At 41.9% G+C, this 16,622-nt stretch overlaps 1 protein-coding gene across 5 annotated transcripts in view; it reads left to right on the top strand.

The window, feature by feature from the left end:
- The window catches only part of LRRTM4 (leucine rich repeat transmembrane neuronal 4), a 431,703-nt gene extending 416,268 nt beyond the window's left edge, over nucleotides 1–15,435 (top strand). For 3 of the 5 annotated variants that reach the window (XM_081843289.1, XM_081843288.1, XM_081843287.1), the window contains one exon: nucleotides 14,187–15,435. In XM_081843289.1, the coding sequence (XP_081699415.1) occupies nucleotides 14,187–14,408 (222 nt within the window). In that variant the 3' untranslated portion in view covers nucleotides 14,409–15,435. The remainder of the gene's footprint in view (nucleotides 1–14,186) is intronic. The other 2 variants (XR_014151759.1, XM_081843290.1) reach the window with 2 other exon arrangements.
- The last annotated feature ends 1,187 nt before the right edge of the window (nucleotides 15,436–16,622 follow it).

Below are 16,622 nucleotides of genomic sequence, written 5' to 3'. Positions count from 1 at the left end.
GGACAGAGTGTTAGTGTATAAGAGTTTATGCATGCAGAGAAAAGGACTTGCCTTGCACCCGCAACTGCTTAAGTGTGAGTCAGCAAATCCGTGAGAGTGAGTCAGAGAATGACTCGGCACAACATAAAGTATAAATACCCTTGTGTTTGTAGCAAGCCTTGGCCTCCACATCCTGGCTAAAACCTAATCTGTATTGGAATGCTGCAAGGAGGAGATGTTGCTGGAAAGACCTTTTATTACTTTTGCTGTAAGCTGTCTGTTGGGCATTAACAACAGACTGAGGTGAGATTGCTTTATGCTACAACTGTATGTAACTGCTAAAGTGAGAAAATGCATTATACTTTGGACTACCTTTCAGTAAAGGAAGTGACTTTTCCCAAACTTTTCCAATGTTTCTCTTTACAACCACATTCTGGGTTTTCCATTTGCACAATCTGCTGGTGTGTTAATTGGGCACTCTGCACATGCCCCAACACAGAGAACATGGAATGCAGTCCAAAGTCCAGCAAAAGAGAGCGTCGAAACCTTGAAATTGCCCATCAGCAGTGAACACGTGGACAGCAATCGGAAAAGGTGCACAGGTCACTAGGTGGCTTTCCCTCAAGAACAGTCTTCCCCACTAGGGCAAGTTGTTTGGTTGGCATCCATCTGCCTCTGGAGACGATGGAGGAGTGCACCTTTGGGAGTGAAGTCAAATTGTTGAAAGGTTACAGCATCCACTGTGGCTGTAGAGACCAATATGGGAGAGACTTGTTTTGTTGCAGCTGAAGCTGATGAAGGCGTCTGGTCGTGTGATGTATTGCATTTTCATTTGAGCCAGTGTGGTATAGTAGTTAGTGGGTTATACTAGGACCTGGGAGACCAAGGTCCAAATCTCTACTCAGCCATTAAACTTAACAGTTGGTCCTTTGGTTGAGAGGTAGTGACTGGCCCAACCTCAAAGAGTTGTTGTGGGGATGAAATGAGGAGTGGGAGAACCAGGGAGAACCACCTGAAGATCATTGGAGGAAAGATAGAGTGTGAATGTAATAGATAAATAAACAATTACATATTATTTCTATATTTTAATCTATACATACGCTAATTTTATGCAAAACTCTATCCTCTTTTATCCTACTGATTTGAGGTATGTAAGTGGCCATTTAAAGGGGGAAAATCTGTGCCCCAATGATTCAGTGAAAATTGCACACTACAATAATCCTGATCAATATATCAAGATTACTCATGCCGCCCTCCCTTTTCAACATTATAAATCTCATGTTGTTCTGATGTAAAGCAAATAAGTCTGCAACAAAGTACACAGTCTCAAATGTTCAGGAGGAATTTCCTTCTTTAGTTCCAGAATCAGAGCAGAGCTGGTGAAGGGGAAGAGTGAGATTAAGAGACCGCTAAATGCATTTTAATAAATTCATCTTATAAATACAGGGGTTGGGGAGGTGAAAGAGGTCACTGTTAATTTAGAATGCTGAATATGCAAACCTGTGAGCAATCAAGAGAGAGTGTCCTCTCCCCCCCCGACACACACACACACATACACACACACACATTTGGAGGAGGAACAGCAGAAAGGTCAGTAGAAAGTCCTTGGAACCTATTTGTTAAAGCAGCCTTTGCTAGTGCTAAGGGGCATAGGAGATACACAGGTATTATATCAAGCACTAATTGGGGAGGGGGCTGGGGCATAACTTTGGGAGAGTATCAGGGCACCATTCACCTGCACCCTTCATGTTAACTACTTGAAGCATGTCTAGACATTTGGAAAAGTATCTGCTTTTACATCAGTAGTGAGGAACCTATGACCTTCCAGATATTGTTGGACTCTCAAGCAATGGCCAATGGTCGTGGTTGATGGGATCCATCAACATCTGAAGGGCCACGGGTTCTCTATCCCTCAAGGGGCAATTAGTATCATGAATCAAATGGCCTCTGTAGTCAAGTGAAAAGCACTTATTCATATTCTGTTAGCATGAGTCACTAGAGTTGTCATGCTCCAGTCCATGATCCAGCCCTAGAAATGTCTTTTCTAAGGGGGAAATGGACGTGGCAACAGTTTGTGGAGCACCTATGTGCATAGAGTAGCTCATGCATAAATGTGCCCTTGCAGGTCCTGTGCTCAATGATCCATGTGGTAAGGGGGCAGTGCCAGCAGCACATTACATCAGGTGCAAGGGCACTGGCACAGTCCTGCCACTTTCCTTCTCTATCTCCCCGACCACCTGAGAGTTGTTAGGAGACCCTACAATTATCAGAGTGGTTTACGAGTCAATTCCTCTTCCCAGGCAGTTCTGGGAACTGTAGCCCTGGAACGGGACTAGTGGGCCTCCTAACATCCTTAACAAACTATAGTTCCCAGGGGGTCTTTGGGGAAAGCCATGACTCTTTAAAGTGGTATGGTGCTGTTTTACATGTGTAGTGCAAATGGAGTCACAGTAGGACAAATTATGAGTACCACATCTGTGGAATGTTCTTCCTTTGGAGAGGGCTAACACTGCTGCTGTTATCATTCTGGTGCCTAGTTAAGACTCACTCTTTTGCCCACGTATTTTAAGCTTGATTATGGTTTGATCTGTTCTGCAGTCTTTAATTGCCTTTTTTTGTTTGTTTCCTTGTGTTTGTTTCATGTTTTGGTGGGTTATTTTTCTTTCATGTTCTGTACCTGCTGTGGTATCTGCATAGATGCAGAGCAGGATTTTTTAATGATGATACATTGGGATAAAGTCATGGGAAGACTGGAATGTAGACACCTTCTTTGTCACACACAAAATGAGCTACCCATGGAGAAGAAACTTTTTGTCTCTCTTTTTAATGCCAAGTTGCTTGACAATTTTGCCTGCCATTCATTTGCTTGTGTGGGATAATGAAACATAAATACCTGGTATACTTTCTCTTCAAAGATAACAAAGCTGTAAATATTTCCCTGACTCCCTCCCAATTTTTCCTCCATGATCTTGCTTATAACTTTCTTGTTTTCTCTGCATTCTGTAAGTACATGCCCACAAGAATAAGTAATTTGTTCTATAGGAGAGAGATGGGGGGAGGGCGGAGAGAGAGACAATTGTTGTGAAATTTCCTTTGCCTGAAATTCTGGGCAGGCTTGCATTAATTTTCTGCTTGCTTGATCTCTGATATACAAAGTGTCCAGAGGACAAGACTATAAGCGGGAAAGTTTGATTTTCTAGTATTGGTTCTGTTGCCATTAAAAATAAATAAATCCTAGGAAATTAGAAAGTAGAAACTGTTGAAAAGATTGACAATAGTCATTTAAAGGGATCTGTTTCTAGAAAACAGCAGTGTGGAATCTCTGGCTTGAGAGCATAATTAGGCCCACCAGAATTTCCCATTTGAACATGTATGATGTCAGGTGTGGGGCAGGTGTGGACACAACTTGCTGCCAAAAGTGGGCTTTGGAGGCACCACTGATCAGCTGATTTTCAGTTCCTGTTTAGCCCTGTGAATTTGAAAGTGACACTGATCAAGGCACAGGACTTTGGAGGCATGAGTGATTTGCAGATCAGTGGCACAGTGCCTTTGCAAGGGCCAGTCATCACAACGAGACTTGCAAAGGCATGGGGATTTGCAAGTGCCATCAGGTGGTTGTCAGCATTTGCACAGCGCTGTGCCTTTGCCCAAGCCACATGAGCAAAGGAAAGATAGTCACCTGACATCCTTGTGGCATCAGAATATTGACAATGGTTGGCCAAAGGGGCTGCATCAAGGCTGTGGTTTGATACAGTTTCCCACCCTTGCTATAAAATAATACTGTGTATTTTGTGTTAAGATCTTAGAGCCCTTTCTGAAAGTTGCTTACTGCTCACAACATTACACAGTACTCATCAAATACTCATTCCATTTGAAATGCATAGCTGAAATGATTTCTGCATTTGAGAGCCACCTGGGCTCTTTTGAGATGATGTTTCCATGCTGGCAAGATATTAGCACATGAGAGGAGAGCAGCAGGCATCATCCTCCACATGTTTCATCTGTGTGGAGGGTACATGTGTACAATTCTCTTATTGCCAATCACATCTGTGATCCATTGCACCTGATAATGCCATGGCCATGCACCCACCCTCTTCCATGTTCAACATCTGTGAAAGGTGTACACACATGCACACATAGTGTACACACATGCACACATAGAAATTCTCTACACCACCCTTGATTAATCAAGATCCTCTTCTGTGGGGAGGAATTCTGTCCCAGTACATGCATAGGGATCCTTCTCATGTGTGCCAAAGCATGTCCCCAACACATGTGGCGTTGCTAGCCCGCAGAGCCCTCCAACCACCTCTTGCGGTTTTCTAAATGTGGAGGTCACTGGAACCCTTTTTGTGACTGGGAATCCTGGAAGATTCCTATGTGTGTATACTCCATGTGCATAGATATAATGCAGGCATGCAAATGAGCACACACATGTCCCGTTGTAAATACACAGTTGTGCTACCAGTAAAGGGCTTAGATCCTTTATTGGTGTGGTAAATCTGGGCCTCTGTTATTAAACTTAGGCAATTTGTACAATCAAATGGCTCTTCCACTGAGCGATGGACCTCTCTTTATTTTACTGTACTGAAAAGAGTCATGTGCTGCTGTAAATAGTATGTTTAGTGCTTGAGCTACACCCACACCAGATGTTGCTCCTGGAATCTCAGATTGCAGCCTTTTATTAGTGTTGGCCAATGTACCAGATTTGGTCAGGACCATTATCATTCAAGCTTTGGTGATTTGCAGATTAAATTACTGTAATGGGGTACATTTACTACATGGGGCTGCTCTTGAAGTTCAAAAACTTCTTTTAGTGCTAGATGCTGCCATTCACCAGTTGACAAGATCATGACAGCACTTTCATACATCACATATCTTAGAATTACTGTGTTGGCTGTCAGTTTCCAGGAGAAATCCAAATAATCGGTTCTGGTCCTTAAAGTCCTATCCGAACATGGACTCTGATGAACTAAGGAAACATCTTTTCCCCATATGAATCCTCCCCTTTCCCAAATAAGACCTTTGAGTTTATTCTGAAAGCTTCATCATATATGGAAACTAAACTGACCTCTGTAAGAAGCAGAGACTTTTTTTGCTGCAGCCCCAAAGCTATTGGAAATCCCACCCCCACCCCAAGAATCTTCCTCCTTGGTTCCCCAACACAAGGTGTAGTATTCCTTCTCTCTCTCTCTCTCTCTCTCTCTCTCTCTCTCTCTCTCATATGCCTTTGATAGCTGAGTTATTAAGATATTTCTAATGATTACCCCCCCCCATATCTGCTTTATTTGAAATAAGCAATATGAAATTTAGAGGGGGCAGGGCAGGCTCTGATGTTCTCTGTCACTTGGCTGTAATCACTCTGCCTTGGCTGTAATCACTAGGCCAGACACCCCACTTTACTATTTTAGGCATGTGACTTCTCTGCCTTTTGAATCATGCTAGTAGTTTTGTATAAATCCCCCAGCACTCTCCATGAATCATTTCCCCATCCATTTAAAACTGTGGGGTTGCCATCTCAGTGTGGGCACACAGTGTTTACAAGTGCCAATGAGAGTGATATCTGCACCTCAGTAAAAGGTTCTCCCCTTGCGGAATGGATTAATGTGATTCTCATTTGCACCACCAGACACATTGGTTTTTCCACAGATAGGTGCTAGCTGGGCAATTATACTCCTGTAATTCTGTCTGAACAGTGTCCCACAGAGGCATTCAGGACAAGAAGAACACCCTTCTGTGTTCGCCATCATTATGTGCTTTACTGGGCTGACTGTTCCTATTCAACAGAGAAGACATGCCATGGAGAAAATTGTCACATGAAAGAAAGGGGTGGATAGGATACATTTCCCCCGTTCTTGACTCAGTATAAAGAATATTGTGAATGATGCTTCAGTATGCATTTTTCACAGGGGCTCTTGCTCCCTCAGATCTGCCCTATCTTCAAAGAGGGAGTGGGAGTGTTTTTTTTTTTCAAGTTTGGGGCACAGGGCATTTCAGTCTACATCTATGTCAATATATTATATTATTATATATTATATTAGTAATAAAAACATAATTTTTATTAACTTAGTTTGTTATTTTAAGACATTTCTATGCCACCTTTCTGAACAACAAAAACCCACTACCACTATAGCATAATAAAATAACCCCATCCTTGAAACTCCCAAAGAACAGTGAAATAACAAATTATACTTATTTCATTATACTTACTTAACATATTTCATTAAATCAGCAGTAAAAATCCCTACAGCTGTATTGCCTATCTAAAAGCCACCCGAAATGGACAGGTTTTCACAGCTTTCTCAAAATATTGGAGTTTGGTGAACTGCCAGCTGCCAGCAGGATAGAAGTTCCAGATGTGTGGAGCCACCACAGAAAAACAATCCTCTTTTATCCAGCCTAGTGCTATTTTTCTAGAAAAAGAGGTGCCGGAACTCGCCATGAGCGCCTCACTTGTTCTGTTATAACGGCAGTGGCACATACCTGAGAGATGCCAGAACTGAATTCTGGTGAGGAAAAAGCCCTGATCCAGCTCATTTGCCAAAGTCTGCAACATGATGTGCATGGTCCCACTTCTCTTAGCGTCACAACAATCCAACAAAAATTAGGTTTGGCTGAGAGATAGTGACTAGTAAGTTTGCTTGTTTTTATCATCATCAACATCTTCACATCATCATCTGTGGTTAGTTGGGAAGCTGAAGCTGGGTTTTTCTATTTCTGGGTCTAACTTAAGGATAGCTGAGGAGCTTGACCATTGCAAAAAGACCTGATTTTCACCTCCTGGGCTAATGTGAAGAAGAAAACTCAGGCTGCAATCCAATCCCACTACGTGCCAGTCTGAGTCGCTTCAACATCACTCCCTCAGTGTGGAATTCCCTGTTTTCCCCACTGAATGTGTAGACAGGCAGAAGTTCTGGAAAAGAACAACACATTGCCTTTGAAACAACAAGGTACTTGAATAAGTTGCGGAAATCCTAGGTAGTTATTTGCCATGAGTTATGACCAACACAATCAGCGGAGGGGCGTTATATCTTGGCAGCACAGGCTTGTGACTTTAAGAAATCATTTTAATCTTTTGCTCTCCATGTACAGGGCTCCTGCAGAACTTTTTTTCCAAAAAGCATTTAAAACCCTATAAGGGAGTCATTCATTTCTGAGTAGCCCTCTTGCGTGCCATAAATTTTGAGCAGATCTAATGAAAAGCCAATATTTAATACAAGACAAAGACTTATTTCACTCATTCCCCAATGCCTTCATTTGTCACTGTGGCAGCAACATTATCAAATGTTCATATTAAATACTATGTGTATTTATTGTGAGTAATGGATGGATCAGGTTGCCATCTTTATGATCACTGCACAGAAAACAACAACAGCTCTACCTTCTCCCTCATTGTCATAATTCTTTCTTGACAGAAGTGGTGTGCTTTGGTTTCCAAATGCTATGTGGACATATATTTGAAAGGCCATCTCCAGCAAACAGCTGGCATTTGATGTAATGATCAGATAAAACAAACATGGCAGAATCTTTTCCTGTGATGATTTATTAAGGGAGAGGGTAACCCCATATTGCATCCCCTCAAATTGCAATAGACATTTCCTATAAAAAAAGCGCAAATACAGTGTATATCTGGTTCATGCTAGTTTCTTACATAATCGTGCGGCTCAAATAATTTAAGGAACATCTGACCATTCAGTGAAATTCCATGTGGTGAAGGTATCCCATGACTGGTTCAAAACATGAAGAACTGTGTAGGAGCTGAGGTCTTGGACATGACATAGGTGGGAAACGGTTTCTGAATCCCCCCAGCCACCTTGCCTAGAGGGAAAGTATTTGCTCCTCCCCATCTCTCAAGCCCAACTGACCTCACAGGTTTATGAGGCTAAAGATGGTTGGTAAACCATGTATGCATCAATGTCGGAACAGCAGTCTAAAAAGTAACATGCTCAGGTTGCTCATTGGGTTTGAGCAAAAATTGCTTGGTCTGCTTGTTTTGAGTTTGCTCAACACACACACACACACCCTTAAATTTTAAGTGATTTTCTGAACTCTTTTGCCCACTTTAGCTGTAATACTTAACTATGTTTATGTTAAATAGCCAGTTTTGAGTTTTCAGCTTTGTTGTCAGCAAACTATATACTATAATGTGTTGTTCATATAAACTGCTTAGAGGTTTATCTTGATTAAGTATTGTAAATTTGTTAATATGAATTCTGTTTCTAGTTCTAAATAGAAGTCATTTCCAAATATGTCATGTTCAAATTAGCTACATTCATTGCAACTGGACTCTCCTTTTTATAATAAAATTGACCCTCAAATCTAAAACTGATTGCTTCAAATAGAATATCCAAGCTGCCAATCAAAAATTCACACGAGGGTCAATATTTGTTCTCTGCTCTAAAATATGTTCTATAATATACCGAGCTCCTTCATGGAGAATATACACACATAAGGCATTATAATCTGTTGTAACAAGTTATGAGTGTCCCTCAACAGTATTCTACTGCAGTATTCTACTGCTTTTACAAGGTGCTCTATTAAAAATAAGAGACTGGATTTAACATAAAATCCTAAAAAAGAATTCATGAAATAGAACTAAAGGTTCCAAGATGGGTATTCCTGGGAGAGGAAATTCTTTGTGATAATTAATTAATTAATTAATTAATTAATTGAATTGAATTTATATACTGCCCTTCACCCAAGGATCACAGGGTGGTTTACAGTATAAAAACACAAAGTGTATAAAACACTGTTGCATATTCTCTAACCCTAACCATTGGGCATGCTGACCGTGGTTCTTGCCTTATAATTCAGCAGCATCTGAAGGGCTACTAGTCACCAGTTCCTGCTGTAGCCTCAGTTTTACTCTGAAATAAAAGATTTATTAGCCCAGGGAGTTGCCTTATGCTGTGTCAGACCATGGTTCCATCTGGGTTTCAAACGAGGGCATTTCCAGCTCTTCCTGGAAATGATTGAGATTGAATTTTGGACTTTCCACATACAAAACAGATGCCCTGCCAATGAGTTATGTCCCTTCCCCTATCGGTATTTTGGTTCTTAAATTCCTCCTACCAAATACCAAAATTTTTAATCCCGCCAGCTGAGGTTTATGCAAATATCCTCAAGAAATGAATATTTCTTTCAAGTATCCAATCATTAAAGGCTGTAACATTGACATCATTCAGCAGCAAGAACTACAGAGGTGAAGACTTCACAAGTTAATGCCAGCTAATTAATCCAGCCCATTAGACCCAAACTCTCCATGAACATTTGAAGTGCTTTTCTAATGGAACAAGCTCCTCAGTTAATAAAGTAAAACTTGCTTCAGAGGAACGGATAGAAGCACATCTGCTGATTTATTTCCCTATCTGAACCAGGTTCCCTGCATTTGACAATACATAAGGATGTAGGAAGAAATCAGACTGTTCTGCTTGATTATTTAAATGTATTTTTTTAAGGGGGGCAAGCTGACACTGTTGTCTGTCTCTATCAGTGACATGAAAAAATATTTTCAAATTAAGTTACATTCGCTCCACCACATTAAATAAATGAGCCATATATTTAACTGGATATTATTAGATGTGATGAAAACTGTGGGCATATAATTTGTTTAGAAGAGACTAAATGCAGATAATATGAATAACAATGCTGTCTGGTGATAAATAGCACACCACCTCATTTTTTAAAAACAACAACACAGATTTATTTTTGTAATATGTATACAGATACCAGATCAAGAAAAACAAGTTAAGAAAACACAGAGAACAACAGAAGGTTCCCCTTTGTGTTGCCACCCATTCCTTGAAGTGTGCAACTCAGCTTACTCTTATGAGAAGCCTTTCAAAATGTACATGGCAAACAGAATTGTTTCTGCAATGCTCTAGTTATCTCCCGCTTGGACTACTGCAACACGCTCTACATGGGGCTACCTTTGAAGGTGACCCGGAAACTGCAATTAATCCAGAATGCGGCAGCTAGACTGGTGACTGGGAGTGGCCGCTGGGACCACATAACACTGGTCCTGAGAGATCTGCATTGGCTCCCAGTACATTCCGAGCACAATTCAAAGTGTTGGTGCTGACCTTCATAGCCCTAAATGGCCTTGGTCCTGTATACCTGAAGGAGCGTCTCCACCCCTATCGTTCTGACCGGACACTGAGATCCAGCTCCGAGGGCCTTCTGGCAGTTCCCTCATTGTGAGAAGTGAGGTTACAGGGAACCAGACAGAGGGCCTTCTCAGTAGTGGCGCCCACCCTGTGGAACACCCTCCCTTCAGATGTGAAGGAAATAAGCAGCTATCCTATCTTTAAAAGACATCTAAAGGCAGCCCTGTTCAGGGAAGTTTTTAATATTTAACGCTGTACTGTTTTTAACACTTGATTGGGAGCCTCCTAGAGTGGCTGAGGGAAACTCAGCCAGATGGGCGGGGTATTATTATTATTATTATTATTATTAATAATAATAATAATAATCACCCTACAGTGGTGTTGTGTTGTTTGCTGGTGCCTGGGGCACGCTTGCACCAGGCAGGGGCATGGCGCAGAAGATATACAGAACTCACCGTGCCAGCCCAACCCTCACTGCTGCTGCTGCTAGTGGAGGGTTCACGGAGCCCATGCACCAGCCCAGCTCTCACCACCAGAGCCAGGTGGGGTGGCACTGTACCATCTGCCCACCTGCACAGTGAGGACCCCGGCCAGCCCCTTGATGGCCAGATCCACTGGACACTGGGCGGACAGCCATTCAGCAAGGGAGCCGGGGGCGAGGAAGTGAGGCCAGGCTGGGCCAGGCTCTGGAGCCCAGAGACCCCATGGGGCAGGCAGGCAGGGATGGGGATCACTGTATGGGGGGTGCCTGGTTTGTGCTCTCTAAAAATCATGGCCCCAGCCATGGCTGTCAACCCTTAATTTATATTTCTTTATTTTATTACATTTGTATCCCACTGTGGTGATCACACAGGGTCCCTGGGCGTTTCACCGTCTATTGATCCCTGTGCCACCACTTTATTTCTCGCTGCCACCACCCAGGCCCTACCTGGTACAATACTGAGTCCAGCCAGGGTTAAATTGGAACATAAACTTCTGTTTATTTATTGCCGTTTAACAAGTATGTGGTTTCATAAACGGTATCGATCCATTGCAATCATGGGGTGCCTATCCAGACCTATAACATCCGCTACCTGCTCTCACTCACTAAACCACCTCTCAGATATTTACTTGTCTTCCTAGCCCCTAACTGTTCCTGACTCAGCTTATTTCACTACACTAACTCAACCTCCCCACAGACTCTATCCCAATTCACTCCCACTCCACCCAACTCCCCACGAACTCTACCCTTCGCCCCTCCCAGAGCTGGTTTTATAGTCCCTCTGACTCCACCCCCCTGGGTTCTGATTGGGTAACTTGTTTAACTATTTCACCTCCAGCACTCTCATATGTTAACATCACACCCGCCTTTCCTCCAAGGAGCTCAAAATGGTATACATAATTCTCTTCCTCCCATTTTATATTCACAACAACTTTGTGAGCTACATTAGGTTGAGTGTCACCCATTGAGCTTTGTGGGATTTCCTAGTTTGAAGCCAGTGGCTATGCCCCCCGCCCCCACTATGCCCCTGCTTCCCTACTGAACTGTAGGTGGACAAGAACTACAAAATAAGAAAGCTAAAGAGAAGTGCAGGTGTTACGATGCAATGGTTACCTGTCCATTATTGGAAAGAGTAGGGTGAAGTGGTTAGTGTGTCAAACTAGGACCAGTGACTATAAAATGAGGGAGGGAGAAAATTATGTATGCCATTTTGAGCTCCTTGGAGGAAAGGCAGGATACAAATGTAATAATATTAATATTAATTAATAATATAAATTAATGATTAATATAAATAAATATAAATTATAAACCCAGTCATGGCTGGGACCTGAGTAGCTTTATGTTGTCACTGTCCTTAAATTTCTCAAATCGTTACCTTTTAAAGGCTACTTAACCTAATGACTGTTAACAGATTTTGGTGCTGCAACTTCCATGTTAGGTCAGGCATAGGCAAACTCCAGCCCTCCAGATTTTGGGACTACAATTCCCATCATCCCTGCCCACTGGTCCTGTTAGCTAGGAATGATGGGAATTGTAGTCCCAAACATCTGGAGGGCCAGAGTTTGCCTATGCCTGTTTTAGGTGCACAGGAAGCCATCTTATACTGACTCAGACCATTGGTCCATCTAGCACAGTATTGACTGCACTGACTGGCAGAAACCCTAGGGTTTCTGAGAGGAACCGTCCTTCTTCCCTCAACATCCTTACAATGTGTGTTGAGGGTGTGTGTGTGTTAATGAATGAAATAGAAAAATGAAAGCCTCTTTAACCAGGGAAGACAACTTTTGGGAACTTAGGGGACAGGTTTCTAAACAGCCCTAGTGTGGAGAAATATTTCCTTTTGTCTGTCAGCTTCACTGGACCCCCGGTATTATGGGAGAGGAAGGGAAACTTATCAATCTCCACTTTGGATGATACCTTCTAGCGGAAAAATGCTTCTGATAATGTAGCAGGGCATTCTCTGAACTCTTAGAGTTCCTCTCTGTGCCGTGACACAGAGTTTTTCTAACTTTTTGCCTTCCCAGCAGGAAATAAGTAACTCTAAAACTTTCAAACCTCATTTTGAACTAGTTTTCTCTCTTCCTACTGAAAAGCAACCTTGGTCAGAGAAGCAAAACATCCCAGGCTAGAGCTGAGGGACAGTTTGGAAAAGTACTAAAAATATGGTTGAGAGGGTAATGGTGTTTGTGGGCCGTTTAGAGATAATGTTGTAATTCAGAAGCTTTTAACTCCTGTTTGGAGAAAAGAAACAAAGCCGTGATGTGCACTGGACCCCATCTGGTTAATGTCCTGTACGTTATTACTGTAAAAAAGCAAACAAACAAACCCACACAAAAACAGCCCACCAGGGCTTCCATCTCTAAACTAAACAGAACACAAAACAATGGTTTATAGTATCATAAAGAGCCTACTTTAAAGCTTGAGGGTGGAGGCTTTGTATAAACTGGTGGGAATCCCATTGCCTCCGAGGGGATTTTATTTCAGTATTTATCTTGGCTAGCCTATCAATACTTCCAGAATGCATTGACTGTTGCCTCCCTGCCATTCAACCATTGTGTAAAATTATGACATTTCAAGCTGAAGAAATCCTAGTATAAAATTCTAGGAGTCTTCCTTACCTCCTAAAGGAGACAGGAAAGGGTAACTAAGACTTTGAAGATAGTAAGTTATTTCATTCATATTTGTTGCCTCATAAAAGTCACTTTACTTTGCTTCAAGGTCATCTGTACATTGTCGATTTAAGATAATTGTTTACACACTCTTCTCTTTCTCATTCTGACTTTTTGGGACCGCATGTGTGACAGTGTGCACTCAGCCTTGTGTCATCCCCATGGTTCTCTGGATTGGGGTCCGTATTCAATTTGTGTGCGCACACACACACCAGAGGTGCACTTAAGGAAATACAGAAGCACCAACTTCTGACTTACTCCAAATTTACACAAATTAGTCCTCTGTCTCCTAGTTTTTCATGTGGGGGGTAAGATTTGTTCCTTTTGTTTTCGCTCTTGAATAAATGCCTTAAAACATTTTATTCTACTGTATTTTATTATACATATTTGGTTTTCAGTGATTGACGAGCCTTATGGTATTTTATATATTTGCAAATCACTTAGATATTTTGTTTGTAGAAAGTGATGAATAAATGCTAATAATAATGTCACAGGCCTCCTCTGGCTTGTCATAGAATATCATAAGAAATTAAAATGGGAGCAGAAATTCCCACAAGTTACATGTTCATCAGGAATAGACATCACAAAAGCAGGCAGTATTTGCTTTTTTTTTTAGTCCACAAATGGTTCCTAAATAGTTACGTTATTTTCTCTATTGTTTTTGATGTTTCCCTTGCATTGAAATGTATTTAAATTGATTATATTATTAATTATGTTAGTTTCAGCCAAAGCAGATAGTGAAACAAATAATGCAGGTTTTAGTGGAGGCAGAACTGGAGCACAATAGAAACAGTAATGAATGTATTGAACACAGGTTAAGACAGAAATTGCTGCCTCCTTGGATCCCTAGCTCCATCCCATATTGCCTTTTCATTGCTAAAAGAAAAAAGAAAAATATGTGTTATTCTGTAATGATGCTGACATGCCTGTTTTCCCCTCCTCTCTCTCTAGGTCCCTCACCATATGAAAACCTTGCCCTATTACAGCTACGACCAACCGGTGATTGGATATTGCCAGGCCCACAAACCCCTCCATGTAAATAAGGGATATGACACAATCTCCCGGGACCAGGCTGAAGCCACCAACTTGGAGTTGAGTCGAGACCACAGCTTCATTGCTACAATTGCACGTTCGGCTGCTCCAGCTATTTACATTGAGAGAATACCAAACTGATGGAATCTCTTTCCTGAGAATCAAGAGAGGGTGTGTATGGGAGGCTTCTTTTTTCTGGGGAGGGGGGAACCTTCGGGTGAAGAGGAACAAGGAGCAAGGAGAAGAAGACAACTCACCATTCCAGTTACAAATGTTTTGATGCAAACAACAGGAAAGGGGAACAAAATAAATAAATAAATGACACGTTGCTTGAGGACTGCCGTATGAGGAAATTCAGTCTAGTGACACTATAGTACCGACTGGAGAACTTGAGAATTTCCTTTGGCTTTAAACTGTCGAACTTCTTGGTGTACATATCAAAGAAAGATTGCTGAGTTCTTATATAAAAATGTGAGCGAGCGAGAGAATTAGATTTCACTCTGGCAACATAAAGGGATGGATTAAAAGTTCTGTTTGTATATTTGATTTTTCTACACTGCACGGTTCCTTCAAAGGAGAACCAGAGGTACCAATTAGGGGTGGGATGGGGGAGAACATAGAATGAAATATGAGATATTGTTTATTGTTTATTACTCTTAGAAGTAACAGAAGGTTTCTTTATTTTTCCATTTGGGGTGGGAGGGAGGGGAATAAACCAAACTGAGTCCCGTTTTCCTTTTCTTTTTTCCCCCTTGAGGGAGTGGAAGGTCAGTGTTATAATTTCAGATTCCAAACATGGTTACGTTGAACCAAATGGACATTGGCAATTCCTGAAAAAAGAACCAAGAGGCAAAAACAGAAAAACCTCGGGGTGCATGTACATTTAAAACACATGCTGTACATTATAGGGAAAGGGTGACTTTTAATTTTTTCCTATCTTCATTGTGCTTCATTGTTGACACTACAATTATGTTTAGGGCTCTATAAAAAAGGAAAGAAAGAGGGAGCAGTTATTGATGACAGGAGAGCTCACACTTGAACAGGACAGCTGTGCTGAATGCAGGGGTGGGGAGGGGACTTTGGGTATGGAAATATTCATTATATACCTGGAAATTGTGGCGGGCGGGCTGAAAATTTGATGGCTGATGTGATTTAAGAAACAAACAAATGGGAGGATGTGTAACACTGTTTGATTTATTTTTAATTAATTATTCTGATCAGTTAGCTTTTGTGTAGTTTTTATCAATAAAACGACAAAAAAAGTGGTGGGGGAAATAAACATAATATTTTGTGGTTGGGAAGCCACAGCTATATGGATGATTCAGTGTTTTCTTTAGCTGTTTTATATTGTGACTTCTACAGTCTCTTGAGATGATACAAAGATTTAGCCAGATGAAAAAAATGTGAGGATGTTTCAGGATCCGTAGGCAGAATCTGGCCAAGGGTGCTGGCAGCTATTGTTATTGTTACCATTGCAGTTGTTTTCAGCGGGAGTAAGTTAAACACGGACGTGGGTGGCGCTGTAGGTAAAACCTCAACGCCTAGGACTTGCCGATTGCATGGTCGGCGGTTCGAATCCCCGCGGCGGGGTGTGCTCCCACTGTTTGGTCCCAGCGCCTGCCAACCTAGCAGTTCGAAAGCACCCCCGGGCGCAAGTAGATAAATAGGGACCGCTTACCAGCAGGTAGGTAAACGGCGTTCCGTGTGCTGTGCTGGCTCGGCAGATGCAGCTTGTCACGCTGGCCACGTGACCCCGAAGTGTCTGCGGACAGCGCTGGCTCCCGGCCTATAGAGTGAGATGAGCACACAACCCTAGAGTCTGGCAAGACTGGCCCGTACGGGCAGGGGGGTACCTAAGTTAAACACATGCTTAATGCTTCCAATGAGACCAATGAGAGATCAAAGCTTTGGGATGGATTGTGTTCTTATTTCTTCTTCATTCCCGGCCCCTCAAGTGGAACCCCAATCTTATTCATTATGAAGGCAAGAAAAGAAAAGAAAAGCTGGCTGGCTGGATAACTTGTGGAAGCATGTGGTGGAAGCTTTTCAAATCATGCTGACAAAAGTCAAACACTTATTTGGGCAACCCAAGAGGTTTAAAGTCAAACCCCTTAAGTATGATCACTGACTTTCACAAGAACGAGTACTGCACCGGGATTGGTTGGATTAAGGTTGCATCATTGTTCACACCTCCCTAGTTTAACTCACAAACAGTACAGAATTTTACAATTGCACATTGACTATTGAAGGAGAACCAGAAATGGCTGGGATAGAGAAGAAACCTGTACTAGAATAATTGACACTATCAGCCAGTCCTAGATTGGGCATTGATGTTAATTATTAGCACTCTAAGCC

Source organism: Podarcis erhardii, assembly GCF_964252035.2.
Source record: "Podarcis erhardii genome assembly, chromosome: 16".
In the NCBI taxonomy this organism is placed as follows: Eukaryota; Metazoa; Chordata; class Lepidosauria; order Squamata; family Lacertidae; genus Podarcis; species Podarcis erhardii.
The sequence above is the reverse complement of the archived record's forward strand: the minus strand, read 5'-3'. Positions and strand labels throughout refer to the sequence as shown.